The 25,640-nt window shown below is 36.2% G+C and overlaps 1 protein-coding gene across 4 annotated transcripts; it reads right to left on the bottom strand.

The window, feature by feature from the left end:
* Window positions 1-786: 786 nt before the first annotated feature.
* cnstb (consortin, connexin sorting protein b) lies at window positions 787-23,996 on the bottom strand. 4 transcript variants are annotated; one of them, XM_079830545.1, is made up of 10 exons: window positions 23,799-23,996; window positions 17,137-17,370; window positions 14,681-14,790; window positions 10,959-10,989; window positions 9,288-9,374; window positions 8,586-8,703; window positions 7,446-7,467; window positions 7,064-7,366; window positions 2,061-2,184; window positions 787-1,945 (listed from the first exon to the last, which is right to left on the bottom strand). In XM_079830545.1, exons 2-10 carry the CDS (start codon window positions 17,366-17,368, stop codon window positions 1,734-1,736), a joined length of 1,239 nt encoding a protein of 412 aa, XP_079686671.1. In that variant the 5' UTR covers window positions 17,369-17,370; window positions 23,799-23,996; the 3' UTR covers window positions 787-1,733. The 4 variants fall into 4 exon arrangements, with proteins under 4 accessions (XP_079686671.1, XP_079686672.1, XP_079686673.1 ...); XM_079830546.1 differs by having other exon boundaries at window positions 17,137-17,373; window positions 23,799-23,935; XM_079830547.1 differs by having other exon boundaries at window positions 792-1,945; window positions 7,073-7,366; window positions 23,799-23,983.
* Window positions 23,997-25,640: the final 1,644 nt, after the last annotated feature.

Below are 25,640 nucleotides of genomic sequence, written 5' to 3'. Positions count from 1 at the left end.
TATATATATATATATATATATATATATATATATATATATATATATATATATATATATATATATATATATATATATATATATATATATATATATATATATATATATATATATATATATGCAATATGTAAATATACCCAGCAGTAAATTGTAAATATAACCCAGCTTGTTAGTGACTGTTTTGAAGAAATCAATGTCAAGTTCAAGTCTGACCACGTGAAAATATTTTTCCTTTTTGTTTTCTAATTTAATAAAAAAAAATATTATTACAAATCATTTTATCAGCATTATTATTTAGTATTTGCTTTAATTAGAGCAGCACCAACTACAAAAAGTTCGCATATTCACAAAATTAAAGACATGGTGCTAAATCTTAAATATTTTTAACATTGTAATGTTTCTTTCTTTAAAATTGTTTTAAAAATCTAACACTTTCTGTTTATAATTACACCTTCTGTTTATAATTACACCTTAAGTCCTATATTTTTTATGTGATTTAGGATTTTTGATCCCCACTGTATGTTTTTGGGTTGATTCACATAATTGTTAAATTAAATTAAGCAATATGGATGATTTAAATACGTTCTTTGTAATACAATTGCATTTAAATTTCAAGCATATTGTTCTTTCTGCAAGAAAAATTACAGTACAGTGATCATGAAATTGTCTCTTAATCAGGGCTGTGGCACTATAATATTTTTGCTTTATTGTTAGAGAAATTGTTATTGGATTCTGAAATGAAATTAGCTATGACTCAGTCTACGGATGACAAGTGAAATGCTTCAACTAGGTTTTGTGTGCAAATTCCATTTACTGCTGCATCATATTTTATTCCATTTAGAAGACCAATCCACTTTTATCATAGAAAGAGATACAGCATAAACCCACTTCCAAAATATATTTCCAGTCATAATTCAGAGATGTCATGTGTACTACTTTGGAAAGCAAAACAAAAAGACATACAACAAATCAGGATCCTAGTTCTGAGCATAACATTAAAACACTTAAAAATGTAACACACAAACCCACACTCACTTTGATTACTGAACACACACAAAAAAGATTGCTTGCTGTCTGTCATATGATTATACAATTATCAGATTTATTATGTACCAGCTGATTACAGAAGAATTGCTAGAACAACACCGAACTGACATAATCTAGTCAGAACTGATCATTCGTCATTATTATTCAGCCTGGTCATGTGCTATTCGTTATATGTCAATCATAAAGCCACCTGTTTGATAAGTTAATATCCCATAAGTTAACATTGCTACATACACCCATTTTTGCGTATTCATGTTGATACTGTATGAATTTCCGTGGTTATATGCCACCGTTGAATGAAAAGTGCCAAGTCAATCTATCTCAAAATAAAAATAGATAAAAATACAAAGATAACCATGGAATGTGGTCTATTGTAAAATGTACAAAAACAACGTTACTGGCTCCAAAGGCAGTTCTTTCAATACATGTAGTTATTGATCAGTGGAATAGCTGTGCTATATTAAGATCTCTATAAGCATGTTTTAGTACCAATATTAAATACTTTATACAAATGAATTTATGCATTAGGAAGCCCTCTGTGATTTGTACAGACTCACTAAAGAAACGTTCATTAAGGCCTGTCTGGTAATGCGCATTTGTGCGTAATATCTCAAGAGGAATACTGTTGTTCATAATCAGAAATGGTAATATAAAGAGTGAGTTCGACTTAATATAGCATAAAATAGCTGCTATGATGCAGCAGAAGAGAGCCACTGTGTGAGAGCGTCCACTCCTCGTCGTACAGGTCCAAAGTAAAATTCCACGTTTTGTGAGAAGTCGACACACACATTAGAGTACGCCTCTCCAACGAGACAATAAAGAGCAGTCCCACCCATGCTAATCACCACGGTAGCCAGACACAAGACGAGAAGGACAAGGCAAGAGTTTCCAGCCGACTCATCTGTATGCATGAGAAAGATGAGCTTAGATCATTCTCACATTAATACAAGACAGAAATCTGAATATATAAAGGCCCTGTGTGACCATTTATTTGAAAAAATGTGATGAATTTGTACCTTGATCGAAAGCATCATCTGGCTCTCTGAAGCGGACTTTGCGCTTGTCTTTTTGTGGAGTCGCATTCTCGGTTTCCCAGACTCTCTTCTTTAAAATGGAGACTAAGCCATTTGAGGGATACATCTAGAGAAATACAGTATGAAAATCCATGAAATAGACAACAAAATCTTAAGTAGAATTATTTATAAGAAGCATGTACATGGCAACTAATGTAATAACAACCAATAACCACAAGGGGTCAGTATGTGCAACATCATAATGAACTGAACTACATTAATGTGCCTATGAGTGCTTTTTGACCCACTTAAGCAGGACTTTTAAAGGGATAGTTCACCCAAAAATGAAAATTAGCCCATGATTTACTCATCCTCAAGCCATCCTAGGTCTATGACATTCTTCTTTCAGACAAATACAATCAGAGTTATATTAAAAAAAATGTCCTGGCTAATCCAAGCATTATAATGGCAGTAAATGGCAGCCCAAAATTTGAAGCCCAAAAAGTGCATCCATCCATTATGAAAGTAAACCAGACGGGGGTTAATAAATGCCTTCTGAAGTAAAGTGAAATATCTAGCCTCCGCCAGACCGCATTCCGTATTCAACTCACGAATTTAGTGTAACGCCTCTCGTAGTTCAAAATGCTTACGCCACGTCCGACGTCATACGTCACACTAGTTACACTTTTTTCATAAGTTGAATACGGAAGGCGTTGGATGCACTTTTTTGGGCTGCCATTTACTGCCATTATAAAGCTTGGAAGAGCCAGGATAATTTTTTTAAATGTCCTGGCTTTTCCGACCTTTATAATAGCAGTGAATGGGGGTCAGATTTTCAAGCCGGAAAAAAGTGCATCCATCCATCATAAAAGTACTCCACTCAGCTCCGGGGAGTTAAGAAAGGCCTACTTTAAAGCAAATCGATGGATTTGTGGAAGAAAAATATCCATATTTAAAACTAAAATAACTAGCTTCCGAAAGACGGCCATACGCATCGTTTTATGGTGAAAGAGTAACCCCTGAAAAGAAATAAAACGAGAACGAGAATTGTAAAGAGAAATGTCGGAGGAGCTTGAGTTTGTTGCCCAGCTCTATTAGTTTGAACCGCAAGAGGCATCAAAGCTTACGCCTACGCCATACATCATGTCAGGGTTTACTTAGGCTACATCTACATTAATCCGGATAGATTTGAAAAAGGAGTTTTCGTTTCAAAACGCTCTCCGTCCACACTAGCATTTTACAAAAGTTTCTCATCCACACTAAACGTCAGTACACGCCAAATTCAACTTACTGCGCATGCGTAAAACCTTATAAAAGCTCACTGAGATGATATAGACACCATACATTTATCACACAATTCTTCTGGCAGGATCATTTTATTTAGCAAAATATTTCACCATCGCACTCGGTCAACCATTATTATGTTTGGTCTAAAACTCAACTCCACTCGTGTTTTGCTGCAGGGCAGCAAATGCAAGTACATTTTCTGTCATCCTTGCAGGACAGTGATATGAAGTGTGCAAAGTAACATATTTTAGCAACTGTGTGAAAGTGAATAGCACATAACTTTTGCACAACAGCGGTATAAACATACATATCTATTATTACAATGCGTCACGACTAAACATGCTTTATTTTCAAATACCTCCGTCTTCACAGTCGACGCGAAGACGGCGTTTTCAAATTTATCCGCTTTGGAGAGCGTTTTCAAAAAGCTACGTTTTCGTTGACTTAAAACGCTGTCTCAGTGTGGACGGTGAGAAAAAGATGCGTTTTCAAATGAAAACGTATTAGTGTGGACATGGCCTTATTAATTGGCACAAGTCGACATGCGTAGGCCGTCTGCCGTTAGCTAGTTATTTTAGTTTATAAAGTTTTATAAAGCTTATACACCAGAAGAACGTCATATACACCTAGGATGGCTTGAGGGTTAGTAAATGGGATAATTTTCATTTTTGGGTGAACTATCCCTTTAAGCCTAGTCTCAGACTAAAAAACTTGTTTGAGCTGTTTTAACTGAAAGCAACTTGCACTGACCTATCTTAAAATATGTCACTGTCATTGTTTTGTCTCAAGACGCACACCAGTAATGTTTTTTTTCTTCTCTTAGGCACGTTTATTAAAGCTACTATGGCCTGGTTTCACAGACAGGGTTTAGAATAAACCAGGATTAGGCCATAGTTCAATTAGGACATTTAAGTAGCTTTTATAAACGCTTATTAAAGCTACACTGTGTAACTTTTTTTGTCTATTCTTAGCTAACAACACTTAGTTCTTTCAAAAATATATGTGCTCATTAATGTATATTTACTTCTTTCAAGTAATAAAGTATTCTCGTAAGTTTATAATATGCCATTGAAAATACATAAGGTAATGGGATCTAACGGTGGTCGCCATGTTGCCCCTCCATCTTGAAAGTACATTAGCCAAAGAGGGACATACCCGTAAATTCAAGCTTCGCTTTTCGCGTTTTAACCGGTTTTAATACTCGATGGCACTGTACAAAATTCTCTGCCTCGCGCATGTGCGCGTCAACTTGTTCAGACTTGTCTGGTGCATGTGCAGAGAGTTTTCATCTCAGCAGCGTCCAGTAACAGATATACAGAGTTTTCCTGGCTTGTTTATTCCTCAAAAGTCTGTTTTTCCTTGTGTGGTATTTCTGTGCGTTAATAACTCAATGAGTAATAATAGTTATTGTCATTGTAGATGTGTTTCAGAGTGTTTCATCGCGTAATTCAGTTGATGTCACCTCAGAAGTATTTTTGTGTCAACATACAATAGCGTAATGCTCATCTATTTGAATAATCATTCAGTTATTTTGTTATCAACAATGTTTATTCGTTTATAGAAAATATTTGCTTGTAATGTATGTTGATGGAAATATGTATCAGGTCTGATCGGCATATTAACAATTGTTATACAGAGCGCACTGCAGTGCTAACGTTAAAGCGGCGCACACACTTTTGTAACCGGACACCGCTTGTTAGCAGCAGCAGCTGCAGCTCCGCTCCTTTTAATGCAGCTGCCTTTAGCGCCTATATATGGTACAATAAGCTCTGGTTTACGGTTACATTATACAAATGTAACTTATAAGTATAGTTATACAGTTCTTAACTGTGTATGTATATTTACCATCCTTATTTGTTCTCTCACAGAAACCACATTTATGTACATATCCACGCAAACCTGTTTATGCCTTGCAATTGGATGACTGCATAAACATTACTATCATCAAAGTTCACTCTGGATTAGCTGCAGTTCTTTCTAGCCGAATAATTAGGCCAGTTGAGTTCCAACCATCCCACTGCGCACAGAATATCCCACAGGCACCGTGTCGAATGTGGACGAGGTCGAACTGGAAGCCATGTTAATCTTGGACTAAATCGGCCACCGTAGGAGTTGAAACGAAATCGGAATTGAGAGGAACAGAAACTAAAATTCACTGGATGGTCATATACCTTTTCACCACTAGATGGGGGAAAATATCACACAGTGTAGCTTTAAGCCTTGTCTGTGAAACTGGGGGTAAATGTCCTAATTGAACTAAGGTCTAATCCTGGTTTAATCGAAGTCCTGTCTGTGAAATCAGGCCTGTGTGTAATATTTATAATTACATTTTATAGTCTTTGAAATTTGGTAAAAAAAGTATACTTCCGAATGTACTGAGTTAAACTATACTTTAATGAAATTTCTATGGAAACTTGGATGTCATGTATTTAATAATATTTGAAATGAAGTCATGCAGTTAAACAATGCAGTTAAAATTATAATCAAATACTTTACATATGATTTAGTATGCTATATCCTGCAAAGCATGACAAACGATTATTAAAATAATGATTTAAAATAATTTGACATTACACAGTACACAAAGTACTGTGTACATTGTCAGGACATTGACAGTACACAAAGTGCACTTTTTAAAAGTGTCCTTATGTGTGTTGAAAACAGTCATGAAAATGTACTGTCTTTAAGTACTTTTAAGCAAATATATTTTTAAGATTTGAAGTACACTACAGTTAAGCACACATCTTTTTCACAAGGGATAGTTTACCCAAAAATGAAATTCTGTCATTATTTACTCGCCCTCACGTCATTCTAAACCTGTACGACTTTGTGGAACACAAAAGAAGATATTTTGAAGAACTTTTTTCGTTAATACAGTGAAAGTCAATGGGTACCAAAGTTGTATTGGACCGCATTGACTTTCACTGTATTAACGAAAAAAGTTCTTCAAAATATCTTCTTTTGTTCTTTTGTGACAAAAATGGTTCTTCAAAATATATATATTTTTGTGTTAAGCAGAGTAAGGAAAGTCATAGAGGTTTGGAATGACATGGTGAGTAAATAACAGAATTTTCTATTTAAGTGAACCATTTATTCATTATGTTTACATGTCTCATAATAATGTCATGAAATGATGTAAACATTTTCGTAGATTTTCAAGTCAAATCAGAGGCCAAAAGTGATTAGAGTCTTTAAATCACTATAAAAATCATTGTGTACAACAAGCAAACAAACAAACAAACACATCATGTAATCATTCACTTGATCCAAAAAGTCAGTTACTCTTTCACAGTGTGTGTCCAATACAGTTCTGGAGGTTAGACTGTTATTTTAGACAACCACGCCCAATAGCTTGGGGAAACCATACACTCCCTAAACGCTTCTTTACAAAATTCCTGCAGCTGGCTGCCATAATGCTGTAGATGACATCACACTATTTTGGCTTTCACAAAGCAGAAACACCCTGTGGCTAAGAAGTGTGGCCTGAGAATGGGAAAAGAAAGTCCCATTTGACCTTTCACAAAGTCATTAAAAAATCTATTTGAGAGCCCAGATTAATACATCGCTGCATATTTAAGCACTAAAGAGGAATACAATTTGTTCAGTAAGCGGTTGATTTGGAGAGATCGCAGCAGACGGATGGTGTCTCAGCATGCTTATTTTTTCTAAGGGCAGATGGTAATATGCAAGAGATTAAGATCACTCCTACAGCGCCTTACCTCCTTTACCTGAATGAGGTTGTCCAGCTCATCCACAGGAACCTGGCCGTCAAAGTCGGTGTCGTCCTGCAGCTCCTCATTCCAGCACTCATCCTCCTCAAGATCTTCCTCCTCCTCCTCCTCCTCCTCCTCCTCCTCATTCGATTCACAGTTCTCTTCTGGCTCCTGTTCAACTTCCAGCCATGAGCAGTCGTCCGCCCGGTTTTCTCTCCCGGTTGAGTTCACTGAAGCTTGTTCTTGTTTTGATCTTCTGTGTTCTGTCACATGGGTTGGGCTGTTTTGTTGTTTAAGGTCATCCATGTTCTGCAATAACAGACTGCTTTAATCGGACTCACAGAAACAGAAACTGCATTGGTGGATAATAAAACTAATAATATTTTACCTTTTCCAAAGAGAGGTTAGGCCTGAAAGAGGAGTAGAGTTGGACAAATGATTTATTAAGAAGTGATTTAATTTCAGTAGTGTTGTTAAAATATTTTAAATAATAGCAAATAATGAATAATTATGTAGTATCGTTCAAAGGTTTGGACACATTACTATGTTTAGTCTCTTATGCTCATTAAGACTGCATTTCATTTGACCAAAAATACAGAAAAAAAACTGTAATATTGTGAAATATTATTATAATTTAAAATAATGGTTTTATATTTTAATATACTTTAAAATATAATTGATTTCTGTGATGCAAAGCTGAATTTTCATCAGCCATTACTCCAGTCTTCAGTGTCACATGATCCTTCAGAAATCACTCTAATTGGTTGATTTATTGTCAATTTTTATAATTGTGTTAATTTTATACTTTGATTAATAAAAAGTAAAAAAAAGAACATTTATTTAAAATAGAAATGTTTTGTAACACTACCGTTCAAAAGTTTGGGGTCAGTAATTTTTTTTTCTTTTTTTTGAAAGAAATTAATACTTGTAGTCAGCAAGGATGTGTTAACTTGATAAAAAGGGTAAAGGTTTATATTTTTAGAAAAGATTTCTATTTTGAATGCTGTTCTTTGTTACTTTTTATTCAATCAATGAATACCGAAAAAAAGTATCACAGGTTCCAAAAAATATTAAGCAGCACAACTGTTTCCAACATTGATAATAACTGAGCATCAAATCAGCACATTGAAATGATTTCTGAAGGATCATGTGACACTGAAGACTGGAGTAATGGCTGATGAAAATGCAGCTTTGCATCACAGAAATCAATTATATTTGAAAGTATATTAAAATAGAAAACCATTATTTTAAATTGTAATATTGGACTATTACAGTTTTTCTGTATTTTTGATCAAATAAATGCAGGTTTGATGAGCATTTCAAAACATTGAAAATAGTAAATATATAAACAAATATATCAAATAATTTGAACAAGTCACAAATTAAAATGAAATTAAAAAGAAAAGTTTAACTTGATAATTGACATGGACTGGTTCTTGGTTCTTAAAAAATTGTAACAATGGAAAAAAAATGCTATAATGATTATTTTCTACTCGCTTCGACAGTTCTTGTCTACACTCAATCTCACCTCTGGTGTGTTCTGCAGATATGACTCAACACTTCCATATGCTCTCGCTCTCTGTCAATTCCATTAGCGTTTAAAGGAGCGTTACTTTCGGTTTGGATGCTGATTTTCCTCTGGGACTCTGAAACCAAACATATGGATTTTTAAATATTTGAACCATGCGTCTCATTTTCTCTCTCTCTCTCTCTCTCTCTCTCTCTCTCTCTCTCTCTCTCTCTCTCTCTCACACACACATATACAATATGTACTCACAGACTATATGAAAGCAGTCTAAAAACACATTCTCAGTTCCTGACATTTCATGAGAAAAAAAATACAGCTGTGGCATTCTTCAGGTTTCACTTTCCACAATAAGGCCTTGTTGACAGTTAATCAGATAAGATGGGAGAGTCTGACCTCTGTACTTCAGTGATATTAGTGAAGTAACAGAGTCACATGTGGTCTGGGCAATGGAGCGCGGTTGGGAAATGAGCAATTTCCTGAGATCAAACCATACCACTGCCGTTTACGTGTAATGGATGAAACTAGCAATTCAGCTTACAACAGTATTGTCCTATTTATAAAAGGAGACTCGTCTTTATCAGATAAAACAACGCTTTAGGAAATCCTCTCACATGCAAACAATGTGACCTCCTCTGGTTAAAGTTATTTCAGGAAATATATATTTTTTATATACCATTATCCGTAATCATCTGGCATTCTTACCCCATTTATTTTGTATGGACGCCAGATTAGACAGTAGTCTTTCATGGTACAGCTTCTCCAGTTGAAGAAACTCCACTGCCCACTGATCTGAGATAGTCAATGCTTAAAGAAAGCAACGTTTAAAAGTGTTTACAGAGAGAGAGAGTACCATTCAAAAGTTTGAGGTAAGTAATTCTTCAATAGTGACAGTAAGGGGGTTGTCACTGTCAACATAAACCAAAATTGTAGCTCTAACCTGTCCACATTCAAAACACGAGCAGCGGTTATAACAAACGGTAGACACTTTATTTCCATATTTCGAATATTTTCTTCATTTTTAATTGAAAATAAACGCCTTTCCGATCTGATATGTGATGGGAAAAGGAAGTACAGCGAGTTCGGCAAAAGGCGGATTCGAACCTCTGGTCGAATTGCGTCCAAACTTAGTGCCACGCACCTTACCCCTACACAATCACTACTGACAGATACTAATGGCGTGTTCCCGGCTTTACAGAATGAATGCAAGTTTTTAAAAGACCTTTTTATAGAATTTTGCATCGCTGCTGTTTATCTATCACACAACTGCAAATTATAGGCTAAGTGAATAAGTAAACACACTTCATTGACTCACAGGCGCGAGCCGCACGACAAGCATGAGACAGCCTGACACCTAATTGCCTAACACAGCTGTCAATCAAACTCATCAAGCATAATGCAAAAACCATAGACTAAAAAAAAAAAATCACATTTTATTTATTTTAGTATTTGAGATGTTATAATAATTTAGTAATTACGTTAAAATGATTTAAACAACTGTTATTTAACAAATATTATTATATTTGTATAATAAACTGGGGGGGCCTAGTCTTCATAGTGGACGGGCTGGCTACACCCCTGGTAAGGATTAATCAATTCAATTTGATGAAATTTCACTATTAATTCAATTGCGTAAATCTTTTTTTTAAAAAAGGCTTGACTTTTTTTTTTTTTGAGTGTATGATGACCAGAGTTATATTAAAACAATCTCTTTCAAATGACCTAAAAATCTATTAACATCCTTTCTTTTGTCCAACACCCTAAAAGTCAGCATGGAAAGACACACCCTAATGAGCCCCCTCTTGGTTATGCTTGCCCTGGTCACCAAGACAACAGCATCAACAGGGACCATTTAATGATAGTAAATCACATACTGCCATTGCACTGCACTTTACTTTCCTATTGTTACTGCGTAACAACCTGTAATAAACCTTGCACATTATACTTCTTTATATATACATATATATATATTTATGTTAACCACTTATTTCTAAGTCTACAGTTTATCTCACTTATCATATCCACTTATTTTTTTATATTTTTTATATTTTAATTTTTATATTTTTATTTTTATCTTATTTCCTATTTTTATCTTTTACTTGATTTATTTATAATTCTACTTATGTTAATACTTTTTATTCTAATTTTATTCTATTTCTATTTTAATTTCTTGTAACTGTTATTTGCACTGTCCATGGAGCGGACCTGTTTACATTTCACTGCCAGTTGTATATTGTGTATATAACTGTGTATGTGACAAATAAAACTCTTGAATCTTGAATCTTGAATCTTGAATCTTGAATAAAGGAAAGGCAAAAAGGAAACAGACAGAGATCAGGCGAATAACAGCGGTGGATTTAATATGCAAAAGGATACAGTCCTCTTCCAGGAAGTAGCCCTCCGCTATCTGTTATGGAAGAAAAATATCAGCAAGTAAAATATTACATCTCCTTACCAATTCCTGGATCCTCACAAAGCATTCAGCTGAAAGACTCTCAGCTGTGGTCGATCAAAGCCGCATTTCCTGTTAGACCTGAATCTAGAGTCTTGATTTCATTTCAATTCCCCGATCGATAGAAGCTGTAGTGAAGAGCACCTTTAAAAGGGCAATGAACAGAATGAAGTGCATGCGAACATGTGAACGGGTCTGACCACGAGTGTAGACGAGAAAAATCATGTGCGAGAAACAACTGCCCTATCTTTGCCCATCTAATGCATTCGCTTACATGGATCATCTATATTTGGTGTAATGCAGGAAAATTAATCGTTTTTCCTGTACTCTTGATTTTATCTAAACTACAATAATCTCATTGAGAGGCAATTTACCCCCCTCTATTGAGAACTCTACAGGGAGATTAAAAAAACAACGCATAGAGCACATTTCAGTAGTTTGTCTTGTTGACAGATCTGATTTTAATCAAAGCTTTTTCTTTCTTTTTTTACACGTAGGATGCCTGGAAATGCTGACAAAATATAGAAAAACAAGAATAGACTATTTTTGTATTACTTATATTACATTTTGGTTGAAATGATAGAAGTAGGTTAAAAACCAAAAACAGCTTATGCACTGGTGCCCACCCATTGTTCAGCGCCATTGGTTCTTTTTTCCATTTTCCAGGCTATCCATTTTCTCCCATAGGGAATTCAAAAAAGTCTTTGTTAAAGCATTACAAGCCTTGAACCTACCCATCATGCTACAAGGTGGATCACAATATTATAAACTTTGATTTGAAGCAAAAAAGATGTTTTAAAACCGGACAAAAAAAAAAACAAGACTGTGTACTTAATGGCTTTAGTGGTAGAAATAACTACAATCCCATGAAGCACTATATATAAAAAGAAGATATTTGCAAAATATGCACATACAGTGGGGCAAAAAAGTATTTAGTCAGCCACCAATTGTGCAAGTTCTCCCACTTAAAAAGATGAGAGAGGCCTGTAATTTTCATCATATGTACACTTCAACTATGAGACAGAATGAGAAAAAAAACTAATCAAGAAAAGCACATTGTCTGATTTTTTAAGAATTTATTTGCAAATTATGGTGGAAAATAAGTATTTGGTCAATAACAAAAGTTCATCTCAATACTTTGTTATATACCCTTTGTTGGCAATGACAGAGGTCAAACGTTGTCTGGAAGTCTCCACAAGGTTTTTTACACACTGTTGCTGGTAGTTTGGCCCATTCCTCCATGCAAATCTCCTCTAGAGCAGTAATGTTTTGGGGCTGTCGCTGGGCAACACGGATTTTCAACTCCCTCCAAAGATTTTCTATGGGGTTGAGATCTGGAAACTGGCTAGGCCACTCCAGGACCTTGAAATGCTTCTTACAAAGCCACTCCTTCTTGCCCGGGCGGTGTGTTTGGGATCATTGTCATGCTGAAAGACCCAGCCACGTTTCGTCTTCAATGCCCTTGCTGATGGAAGGAGGTTTTTACTCAAGATCTCATGATACATGGCCCCATTCATTCTTTCCTTTACACGGATCAGTCGTCCTGGTCCCTTTGCAGAAAAATAGCCCCATGCTTCACAGTAGGTATGGTGTCCTTTGGATGCAACTCAGCATTCTTTCTCCTCCAAACACGACAAGTTAAGTTTTTACCAAAAAGTTCTATTTTGGTTTCATCTGACCATATAGCCGCGTTTCCACCACAGGAACTTTCCCCAGGAACTAGGAACTTTGGGGTGGTACTCAGTGAGTTTCGACTGCAGGAACCAGGGTCTAAATTAAGTTCCGGGTAAATATTTCCCCCTCCAAACGGCCCTGCTCCCGGGGTAGTACTTTTTCAAAGTTCGGGAACTTTCGGGGGTGGGACTTGGGCGCTGAACATGCTGTTTGGTTGAAATCACGCAGCATTTTATTTCAACCGCCATTTTTAAAAGTCTTTTGCGAGGTTCGTTCGTTCTGCGTAAATATCAGTATTGCTCTTTCTGTCTGATGGCGCACGTTCGTCTCAGCCATCACGGTCAATGTCCGTAATAGCTGATAATAACATACATTGTCTTATTTTAAATCTAGCTTTACGAGCTTTCAGAATACGCTTTAGTATCAGTGCTCGTCTCTTTTCCGCCGTTTTGTTAATGACCTCTTTATTAAACCAATACATAACTACCAAAAGCAGCGCTGCTTGCATCTCCTTGTTATTGTTGCAGAGAGAATCGCGCAAAAATGATTACTGTCCGTCATTGACTAGGAGGAGCAGCCGCGCGCAGTCCTACATCACCGGACTAATTTGCCTAATCTTCCAGGTACTTTAGACCGCAGTGGAAAAGCAGACAGTAGCAGATCTGGGGCGAAAAAAGTTCCTGTAAAAAAAAGTTCCTGGTACAAATTGTTCCGGGTAATTTCGGTGGAAACGCGGCTTAAGACATTCTCCCAATCCTCTTCTGGATCATCCAAATGCTCTCTAGCAAACTTCAGACGGGCCCGGACATATACTGGCTTAAGCAGGGGGACACGTCTGGCACTGCAGGATTTGAGTCCCTGGCGGCGTAGTGTGTTACTGATGGTAGCCTTTGTTTCTTTGGTCCCAGCTCTCTGCAGGTCATTCGCTAGGTCCCCCCGTGTGGTTCTGGGATTTTTGCTCACCGTTCTTGTGATCATTTTGACCATTTTGGATCATTGAGATCTTGCGTGGAGCCCCAGATCGAGGGAGATTATCAGTGGTCTTGTATGTCTTCCATTTTCTAATAATTGCTCCCACAGTTGATTTCTTCACACCAAGCTGCTTACCTATTGCAGATTCAGTCTTCCCAGCCTGGTGCAGGTCTAAATTTTTGTTTCTGGTGTCCTTTGACAGCTCTTTGGTCTTGGCCATAGTGGAGTTTGGAGTCTGACTGTTTGAGGTTGTGGACAGGTGTCTTTTATACTGATAACGAGTTCAAACAGGTGCAGTTAATACAGGTAACGAGTGGAAGACAGAGGAGCCTCTTAAAGAAGAATTTATAGGTCTGTGAGAGCCAGAAATCTTGCTTTTTGTAGGTGACCAAATACTTATTTTCCACCATATACTATCATACTCGTATCTCAGAGTAAGGCTGTCTTTACAGGTTTATATGTTATCTTTACAAATCTATTTCCCTGTAGAGAAAATGAATGGACTTAACTTTTAGAACAAAACTGTTACACTCTGTGGGGCCAGATTTACTAACAGCTTGCGCCACCGCAAACCCGCTTTTGGCGTTAAGAAACTACTGTGAGGATTGACTAAAGACACGCATTGATAAATTAGCATTGAAAAGGCATGGACAGGGTTATATTTACAAACTTTCAAGGACCCGTGGGAACCCTGTTAATAAATCCTGAAAGTAGTTTTTTAACACGAAAAGAGGGTTTGAATTGGCGCAAGCTGTTAGTAAATTTGACCCTAAGGTTCTTGACTCAATTTTAAAGAACTCTTTAAGCTAAAAAGGTTCTATATATAAGGAAAAATGTCTTACATGATTGCATAATACTTTAATGTTTAACAAGTTATTTCAATTTTATGAGCTGTTTAATTAATACATTTAGTTAAAATAAAAATGCATTAAAACAAAGAAGGTCTTTTCATGAAAATTTTGTTTTGGGAGTAACCTTTTCAAACTCCCAGTGCACACACCTGGTGTAAGGAATGAGGAAGCAGCATGTGATCACTCTCTTCAACAAGGGACTGCAGTGAAGCCAGAAGAGAAGGACTAGGTCCAGGTGGCACAATCCCAGAGAGACGACCTGTACAGAGATCACATCAGGAAGAATATTAGAAACTCTGATGCTATTGTATAATTATGACTTTAGTAAACCGTCATAGTAAAAAAATCCAGCGCTTTTTGGTTAATTACGTTTATGGTTAATTCAACTACTTAAAGGGTTAGTTCACCCAAAAAAATGTATTATTTCATTAATTACTCACCTTCATGACATTCCAAACCCGTAAGACTTTTGTTCATCTTCAGAACACAAATGAAGAGAGAGAGTTTCGGTCCCTCCGTAACCAGCTACGCAACTACCACTTTGATGCGATTGTAAAAGAGATTGTAAAACTAATCCATATTAATTGAGAGGTTTAGTCCACATTTTCTAAAGAGACACAATCGCTTTATATGATGAACAGATTGAATTTAGGCTTTTATTCACATATAAATATTGATCAGCGAACATAAACAAAAGCTCAAACGTGCTGCGTAACACACGAGAATGAACCTCATTGGTTCTCACACGTCAAGCGAACATGCTTGAGCTTCCGTTTATCATAACTGATGTGTGCGTTGATTAATGTTTGTGAATAAAAGCCTAAATTCATTCTGTTCATCATATTAAACGATCGAGTCTCTTCATAAAATTTGGACTAAATCGCTCGATTCATGTGGATTACTTTTACAATCTCTTTATGAACTTTTTGAAGCGTCAAAGTGGTAGTTGCGTAGCTGTCTACGGAGGGACAGAAAACTCTCAGATTACATCAGAAATATCTTCATTTGTGTTCTGAAGATGAACAAAAGTCTTACACGTTTGGAACGTCATGAGGGTGAGTAATTAATGACAGAATTTCATTTTAGGGTGAACGATCCCTTTAACACCTGCTAATAATGAGAGGAAAGATGTTTTTGGAATGTTTTCATGTGATTAGCAGTAGGTCTAAATGACATGTTTATCATCATTTCCTCATGTCATTCCAAACTGGTAAACTGATATTTTTTCCTGGAACACAAAATGATAATTTAAAGAATTCATATGCAGCTCTTTTCCATACAACAACATGATTCCTCTCAACCCCCATTAAAAATACCATAAAAGTCATCTATATAACTTGTGTGCTATATGCTAGATTTAAAAATAAAATAAGTTTGATGCTCACCAAGGCTGTGTTTAATTGAACAAAAATAGTTATATTATGAAGAATTATAATAATTTTAAATAACTTTTCTATTTGAATGGCAAGGCTGCATTTTCAGCATCATTACTCCAGTCTTCAGTGTCACATGATCCTTCAGAAATCATTCTAATATGATGGTGTTCAAGAAATATTTATTTTTATTATTTATTATTATTTAAAGCTGCACTATGTAACTTTTCCGTCCACCAGAGGTCGCCTGTTCAAAACAAAGGCGTAGTTTGATGACGCCACGTTTGAGCGCAGAATCTTGTGACATGTGGTCTTCACCTCACAGGCGGGGGAAAAGAATCGGGATAGGACTCATGGATGCGATTATTAACATTACTGTAGTATGAAGCAGAGCAGGGCCGAGTGTTGTGGGAGCTGAGCAAGGCCGCAGGAGCGATGTTAATGAGAAGATCGGCAGGACTTTTATTATGACACAGTCTCCGGCAGGACTTTTATCATGACACAGTCTCCTGCGGGACTTCCGGTCATGAGTGTGAGGTAACGCAGCTCTGTTTATCATATTAGATACATCTGAGTGTGTTGATAATGATGTAATGACGTTACTGACTGCTATGACTGCTATGACATTGTTGCACACTGCAGTAAGAGTAAAGCGTTTCTGCAGAATAAAACCGGAAAACGAGGGTAACGCAGATATGACGCAATCGACAGGCGACTCCCTCACACGTCCCGGTTCCTCGGTTAAAATAGCAATTTCTCAAGTACTCAACTGAACAAAATATATAACACTGGCCTAGCGGTTTCTGGATATTTTGCTCAATTTTTTTTACATAGTGCACCTTTAATATTATTTTGAAAACAATTGTGCTGCGTAAAATTTTATTGTGGAGATTGGGATTTTTTGATGAACATAGAGTTCAAAAGAAAGCAATGCAACAATGTAAAAGTGCATCCTTACTAAAGAAAAGTAATTGTTTTTATTTTTATAAATATACTGACCCCGAACTTTTGAACAGTAGTCATATGGACCATTTCTGACACGAGTACCCTTTCATTATTATATTATATTTAAATAAATGGTATATTCTTAAATAATTCTACCTTTTGTGTTCCAAGGAAAAATGGAAGTAATTCCATTTCAGGTTTTTGATTGAATTGTAACCTTTTAACTAATATTTCTTTTATCAAGACAAGAATCACGTCACCAGAACAACGCAATATAAAAAGCCTACCATCATCTAAAGAGCAACCATGGCTCTTGATGTTTGTTGGAGACCTCTCTTCTGTCTTCCTTTTCTCTGAGTCGTGTTTAACAGCTTCCAAGTCCATAATCTCTGGCTCTTTCAGCTTGTTCTGATTCTCATCAGAGGCTGTTAGGTGAGACGTAATGATGTCCTCTGCGGTCTGGGTTATTGTGCTCGTCTCTTTCCATCTTACAGACTTCCTTGTCTCGGAGTCTCCCATAACTGCTGATCACAAAGAAGATAGACGATCGAGAAAATGAATCTATATCTTACTTATAATTCACTGCCATCAGTGACAATGCATCACAGTGATCATAAAATGAAAGTGAGAATTCATAGAGGAAACACAAGTAGAACAGGTTTGGTGTTGATGAACATTTTTTTAAAGCAGATCTTGGGCCTTACTTGAGGAAAAACTTGGGAAGCTGTCAAACAGGGTGTCCTAACAGCGAACCAACACTCACTTCATTTACTCCCGAAGCCGACAGCAAGTGCAAACTGGCAGGTGTGTTCAAAAACAAGAGCCGGTTATAGCAGCGATGCATAATTCATGGGATGGAGGCTCTTGTTTTTCACTCTGTCTAGGGATTTTGAGGGCTGAGCAGTGAAACCAGAGACAGAGAGATGGAAAAAGGGTGGCGTGAGGATGAGTGTCCTCATAGTAAATTGAGTGTCACTGTCAGTGTGGTAGCAGAACGGGGCAAATGATGAGGTGGGAAAGGCTGAAAGAAAAGTTGAGATGTTTCTTGACATGACATGACCACCACTGGCCTGATCGGTGTCAAGATGAACCCTTATAAAAGCTGAACAGTGTGAACATATAGCCTAACAACAGGGTGGGCAACTGGGCATATAACGACACATGCTGTGATTGACACTGTACCTGATGCAGCAAGAGTACAACAGTTTTGTTTGCAGAAATTATGCTGAATTTTTTATTTTTTTTTAATATTGAACAAATTGTTCTTTTAATACACTACCGTCAAAACACTTTTTACAGTAAAAACATTAATATAGTTAAATGTTATTGCAATTTAAAATAACTGCTTTCTATTTTAATATATTTTTAAATATAATTTTTAAGCATAAGTTTCAGCAGCCATTATTCCAGTCTTCAGTCACATCTTTTTGTTGTTGTTGTTGTTGAATTATTCTAAATATACTGATTTGGTGCTCAAGAATTTTTTTTTACTATTATCAATGTTGAAGATAATATTTTTTATTTTTTGGAAACCATAATACATTGGATTTGTTGATTAATAAAAGTTCAAAAGAACAGCATTTATTTGAAAAAAGAAAAATATTTTGTACTGTTTGCATCCTTTGTTTTTAAAAAAAAAAACGTACTGACCCCAAACTTTTGAACGGTAGTGTATATTGCGATATGAGCAGTTTGCAGCAATAATGTAACTTAAAGGACATTAAAAAGTGCTGTACTATAACTACGTTTATTTGTTTTTTGATATGTAAACATAATATACCGTTCCTTCCAGGGGCCTGTTTCAGTAAGGAGGTTCAACCAACTCTGAGTTTAAACCTGAACTCTGAGTTGACTTACTCTGAGATGGGAAACTCTGAGTTTCAGAACAGCTCAATTGAGGTAGTTCAATCAACTCTGAGTAGACTGACTCTGAGTTAAGCACATGCACTCCAACTATTAAAAGCCATGATCAATGGAGCTACGAAATTACGATTCACCATGGCAACAGCACCCAACAAAAAGATGTTTGCATACTTCCGGATCAATATGCAAGTTTAATTCTTAATAATTTGAATTCAATTTAATGTTCATGGTATCCAAAAGGCAAAAAAAAGAATGTGGCAGCAGCTAAAAATGAAAAATAAAAACAATTCAATCAGGTAAAGCTTTAAGCATAAAATATTCATGGGTGTAGGTTTAATGACTTTATACAAACATTTGACATATTAAATAAATATCATTCAGTGTCCAATATGCAGCAGCTTTTCCCACATAGACCCTTTTCACAGACTGTGATGACGTGTTTTAATGGTCATCAATATCTAAATATCTCATCGTAAATCCTGCAATGTTTTTTGTATTTTTTTTTTAATGTTTGTACATTTATAACACTAATACTTTGTATTTTATTACTTTTGCATCAAATTACAAAAAACAAGTTACCGCTGCTGTGAGGGTGCTTCTAATAAAGCATCTATGGGAGTTGATGGTAAAAATTAACATCTTTCTCTCTTTTCACTTCTGTTGTCAAATTCACTCTATTTTTTCCCTCTTTTTGAAAGTTGTGAAATCACTATTGTGGAGTTTTTCTTTTGCTATTTGAACAAATGGGGACACAAAAATTTGTTTTAAGTAAACTTCGCTTACTTCAGATTTAGATTAAACTTATAATTTTTTGATACATGTACTTGAAATACGACCAAAATACTCAGTAAGAAAAGCATTTGTGGCGTTTGAATGAATGAATTCAGTATTTAAACACCGCTGGCACTTTTTAAAAAGGGGAGGAGACCGAAATAAACTCTGGGTTTACCGAAGAAAACCTGCTCCTGACCAGGTTAGGTTCACAGAGTAAGTTACCCTGGTAACTGACTCAGAGTATAAGTTACCTCTCTTTCAGAAACGGGCTTGACTTACCCTAGCTGCTTTCTCGGGTTTGACATACCTCCCATTCTGAAACAGAAAACCCAGAGTTTCCCTTATTTCAGGGTTAACCTACTCAGAGTTTTCACTTAACCTCCTTTCTGAAACGGGCCCCAGGTACCTTGAAGTACCATGTAAAAATTATATCTTCACATTTGAATCATTTAATACCATGGTATATTTTAAAAATCTGGTATCAATTCTGATTGTGTACCATGGTACCACCATGGTCCTGTTGTGGTGCTGTTATTCTAATAGACTTTTTATTTATTTAGGCTATTTATTTATATCTGAATTTTTCATTGTTTTGAGTTTTATTGACTAAATTAGACTAACTTAAATTTAACCGAAACTGAGCTGTGATTTCTATTTCCCAGCATGCCAGTAAATGCCAAAATTAAGTGTAATATTATGGGGTTTTTTGTGCAAGAACGTTAAGTGGGAGATTTAGCAGCGTTTAATGTTTTGCTATGCTAGTTTAGATGAGTCTCTGTTATGCTGGGGTTTTTTTTTGTAAGGTTACCATCATGGTGACTGTGGCAAGCAGTCCATGAGGGGCTGCCTGCGTTACTTTCATTTTGTGTTTATTTATTTATTAAAGTGTTTGGTTCCTGCCTCCTCATAACAACAACATTTGTTACAGTGACTAAGTGGAGCATGAGCTTAATTTGCGAACATATATAGGCTATGTTAAATATATTATATTGCTGTCCTCATTCAGCAAATGTTATGCTAATGCTACCAAAGCATTGTGTAACCAATTTAGCCTAGAAATACAGACGCACCCTAGCGGCAGAAAATCTAATTTGCAGCCAGGGTAGTCTAACAACTCTCCGTTGGCTTGCGAGCTGGAAAAACCAAACTCTGGCCAAACACATCGTGTATAGAGTCGGTGGGCGGGCTTAACATAATGACGGCAGAGTTGCCGCGGTTCCGCGTGCTACTCGTAAACAAAGAAGCTGGCGAACAGCAGTCTTTTTTAATCGGCTTTGGCCGTGACTCTGGAAGACTTAGAGTTAAGCTTTCCTTTGAGAAAAGAACAGCACTGAAGTCATTCTTAAGAAAGGAAGATGTGTTCAGAGTTCAAAGTGAAAGTTTAATCTATCAACTAGCTCCGCTTCACCTTCTTAGTTGCTCTGGGGCCTGTTTCCGAAAGGAGGTTAAGTGAAAACTCTGAGTAGGTTAATCCTGAAATAAGGGAAACTCTGGGTTTTCTGTTTCTGAATGGGAGGTATGTCAAACCCGAGAAAGCAGGGTAAGCCAAGCCCGTTTCTGAAAGAGAGGTAACTTATACTCAGAGTCAGTTACCAGGGTAACTTACTCTGTGAACCTAACCTGGTCAGACGCAGGTTTTCTTTGGTAAACCCAGAGTTTGTTTCGTTCTCCTCCCCCTTTTTAAAGCACCAGCAGTGTTTAAATACTTTATTCATTAATTCAAACGCCACAAATGCTTTTCTTACTGAGTATTTTGGTCATATTACAAGTATAAATATAAAAACAATTATAAATTTAATCTAAATCTAAAGTAAGCAAAGTTTACTTAAAACAAATAAAATTTTCTGCCACTTGACAAAAATACAAAGTAAGAAAAGCATTCTTTGCAGGAACATTCATTGCTCATATTTTCATCATTAGGACACTGTCAAAGTGACAAAAATGGCATCTCCTTTTATACAGGATCCTGACGTTCACTTGATAATCCTTTAGAAGTAACCTAATAATTTGAATTTCCTTTAGGATTTCCAGTGGTTGGACGCATTTATGACACTCATATACCCATCATCACACTTTCTGAAAACTGATTACTGTATAGAGTGGAAGGATGCTGCCAGATGGTAGTACAAGATATATGGCATAACCACCACCACAGCTGTTAAATACATTTATTTACATTTTTATAGTCATCTTTATTTCCTACAAATACTTTATTCTTTTTCCTGTTGGGTGTTAATATTCTTCCTCCATCTCCTCTTCATCTGTCAGTGATGCTGGAGTTTGGATGGCCTGAGTAGAAGTAAAGTGTTTAATGTCATTACCCTAATTAATAAATGTAACAGGTGGGATCAGAGAACATTTCATAATGTGAAAAGAGCATAGACCCTTTTCACATTTCTGGGTTTCTGAAGCTGAAGTCGTCATAGTTGGGTTAACTCTTATAGCGGTGAATGAGAGAATACATTAAATATATATTTTTGTGTCTCCATTTGCTCAAATAGCAAAAGAAAAACTCCACAATAGTGATTTCACAACTTTCAAAAAAATTGAAAAATTAAAGTGAGATTGATAACTGCAGTGAAAAGAGAGAAAGATGTTAATTTTAACTATCACTCCCATAGACGCTGTATTAGAAACACTCTCACAGTAGCGGTAACTTGATTTTTGTAATTTGATGCAAAAGTAATATAATACAAAGTATTAAGTGTTATAAATGTACATACATAAAAAAAGCAGGATTTACGATATTGATGACCATTAAAACACGTCATCACTGTGAAAAGGGTCTGTGTGGGAAAAGCTGCTGCACATTGGACACTGAATGATATTTAATTAATATGTCAAATGTTTGTAAAGTCATTAAACCTACACCCATGAACAATTTATGCTTAAAGCTTTTCCTGATTGAATTATGTTTTTTTGTTTTGTTTTTTTTTATAGCTGCTGCCACATTCTTTGTTTGCCTTTTGGATACCATGAAAATTAAACTTCATTAAAATAATTAAGAATTAAACTTGTGTATTGACCCGGAAGTATGCAAATGTATTTTTGTTGGGTGCTGTTGCCATGGTGAATCGTAATTTCGGAGCTCCATTGATCGTGGCTTTTCATAGTTGGAGTGCATGAGCTTAACTCAGAGTCAGTCTACTCAGAGTTGATTGAACTATCTCAATTCAGCTATTCTGAAACCCAAAACTCAGAGTTTCCCATCTCAGAGTAAGTCAACTCAGAGTTCAGGTTTAAACTCAGAGTTGGTTGAACCTCCTTTCTGAAACAGGCCCCTGGTTGGTTGTAGCGCTATCCTATTGCGTGCAGAGGGAATTTGAAAGACAACCGTTTATCCCGCCCCTCGGATTGAGCCCTGCCAATGGCGAGTTCCCAGACCCAATATCTTGATGTGGGTCTGGCTTGTCAGGCTATAACCAATTAGCAAGGTGGCATTTATTGAATTAGCTAGTTAAAGCTAGGCAAGTTTGCTCTGCTAAAAATTTGAGAAGATATATTTTTAAGTTAAATGTATGAATTAGCTTACTCAAATATTTCAAGTTCAGAACAATTAAAATGTGCGATTACAAAAGAAAAATCTGCAAGTTCTGCTTACTTAAACTTTAGATTTCTTAACTTTAAAAAATTGAGGCAACTATGATTGCCTCAATTTTTTGAGTTTTGCCAACTTATTCAGGTTTACAGTGTAGATTGTGTTTATTAATAATCACTTTCAGAGAACACTAAACCATGAATTAACGTAATTTGACAGGCAAAGTTATTAGTGCATGTAGTAGCCTGCGAAGTTAGATGTCAGGACATGCTTATGTTTAACAGCAGACAGGTGTTCACATGCCTGAGGCCTATATTAAAGAAAAGAAAAGAAAAGAAAAGAAAAGAAAAGAAAAGAAAAGAAAAGAAAAGAAAAGAAAAGAAAAGAAAAGAAAAGAAAAGAAAAGAAAGAAAGAAAAAGGCTCAAAAAAAGGCTCTGCCCCTTTTGGTCAACTTTGAAAATTGCATTTTAACTTCTAAAGAATCTTAACCATTTGAATTAATGAGTCTGCTAAATTAATAAATGTAAATATAAACGGCTTAGGCGAAACCCAACATCATAACGTGGACAGGTAAATTTTGTATCTTGTAATATTCTTCTACTGATCTAGTTTTGCACATAGCCTACCTTACACACAAATGAAAGATGGTGTAAAGGGCGCGCGCTTTAGTGTCCTGTAACCATTTTACAGCGTCTTATCCCTTTATCACCATTGTATTTTCATCAGAACCATTTCGAAACGACACACAGACACACGACTCGTGTCGTACTTACGTTTAGTCTCTGTAATGATGTTACAAGAATCCGCCGCATCTGTGAACGCGTGCACGCGCAGCGTTCATATCTGTTCCCAGAGCCGCTCAACCAGCGACCTCAAAGACCCCTCGCGAAATACAGACCGATCTGAAATCAGTTTCGATGCCCTGCTTGTCTCAGTCTGCATCTGTGCAGTTGTTTACAATACAAACAGGGGCGTTTCTTTTCAAGGTCTCGATCTTGCTGGGCGTTAGTGCCACCCATCGGTTCATATGTGACATTGGAAAGTGTTTGGAGACATCAGATTGGCGACTGTTCAGTTTAAAACTCCATTCAGGTGGCTAAAATTGTCTGTTTGCCCACAGAATTTATGAGGAATTTATATGCTAATACGATAAATTAGCTCTTAAAGCAATAAAATACATGGCTTAGTAGTTTTATTTTTATATTCTACCTTACAGCACTTGCATTGTACGTTTTTTACTCACTGCCCAAAACGAAACAATAATGTTGAAACCAGTAAGAAACTTTTCAGAGACAGTATTTATTTTATGAATCAAATTATTCATCATAAACAACAACCAAATGCTGGTATAAAGAAAAGGTCTGTTTGTGTTCAGTTTTAGTAATCCATCAGCATCATATCCAAGGATATTCAAAATATTTCCAGAAGGCTTTGCCTAAAATATAAATGTGCTGTCATTACAGCTCTGGGGGCACATGAAATGGACATTAGAATATAGGAATTGGAGCAGAAAATAAACACAACCCTTCAAACATGCAGTCATTATGGTGGCTTGCTGTGGTCTGTAATGTCTCTAACTTCATAATAGGGTAGGTTTTATCCTACTGTACAATCTGAGTGAACTCTTAAAGGGCTGCACTTCATCTCAGCCGGTAATTTGTTGTGACAGCAGGATGAGCTGAGTTGACTCATTAAAGTAGGCCTGCATCTCAATGTTTTAGTAACCTCCATGAACAACAAAAAACAGTTTTAAATGTCCATTAACGTTTTGTAAAAAAAAAAAATCTTCAAAATCATGTCATTCTCATTTGATGATTACAGTCAGGAACTTACACCTAAAGAAAGTCTGTTCACTCAGCGGCCATATTTGCAACGCATCAAAAACTGAAAAAAAAAACTCAAAAACTGCTTGCTGAACTCACAATTAAATAACATATTTCAAACCAGCAACAAAATCTGACATTAACTGTCCTATAAATGTGGTTTCTTATGCTTTAAGTTTTTTTTTTTTGTAAAGCTAAACCTACCTATATGCAGACAGATTGTTTCTATGGGAACCGGAGCTTCTTCTAACTGCAGCTGCAGTGACGCAATGACTTTATCAATCAGCTATTGGTTCTTTTACTTTAGATGGCGGGACTATTCCGCCATATTGTACGTTTCAGTTTCTCCCATTCATAAATAAAAGCCATTACATACTCTTCAAGAACAGAGAAAAAAGTTCTCCCAGGACTTGTGGCTGTGGGTGTCCAAGAACTATTGTGCGTTTGGTCAGAAATGTAACTGTTCGCCACCTGCTTTTCTCGTGAAGTATGGAATCCCAGCTAACACAAATACGTGACTGTTACGTAGCTGTTAATTGTATGGTAAGGACATTACAGACAAACGACGTTGAGACTACGTTGTCAGTTGGTAAGTCATGAAATTACCAAAAAGTCCGAATAAATTACGTAACTGTTACGTCGTGTGTTAGCTGGGATGTCCTGGCCAACTTTGTTCTTGTTCTTGCCACCTCGAGAAAACAAACACATTTCTTTGTTCTTGCAGAGTATGTACCAAGCTTAAGAGTGAACGTCTTTCTATATCTATAGTCTTTGGTATTGTAAATAAATTGA

This window comes from Gobio gobio, assembly GCF_949357685.1.
Source record: "Gobio gobio genome assembly, chromosome: 12".
NCBI classification, from domain to species: domain Eukaryota; kingdom Metazoa; phylum Chordata; class Actinopteri; order Cypriniformes; family Gobionidae; genus Gobio; species Gobio gobio.
Note: the sequence above shows the minus strand (reverse complement) of the source record. Positions and strands in the feature narration are given on the sequence as shown.

Coding starts and splice junctions, on each gene's coding strand:
- cnstb (XM_079830545.1), bottom strand. CDS start 17,368: ATGGGAGACTCCGAGACAAGGAAGTCTGTAAGATGGAAAGAGACGAGC. Junction 14,791..17,136: donor TGGTTGCTCTTTAGATGATG/GTAGGCTTTTTA, acceptor ATCTCTGTACAG/GTCGTCTCTCTGGGATTGTG. Junction 7,468..8,585: donor ATCTGCAGAACACACCAGAG/GTGAGATTGAGT, acceptor CTCCTCTTTCAG/GCCTAACCTCTCTTTGGAAA.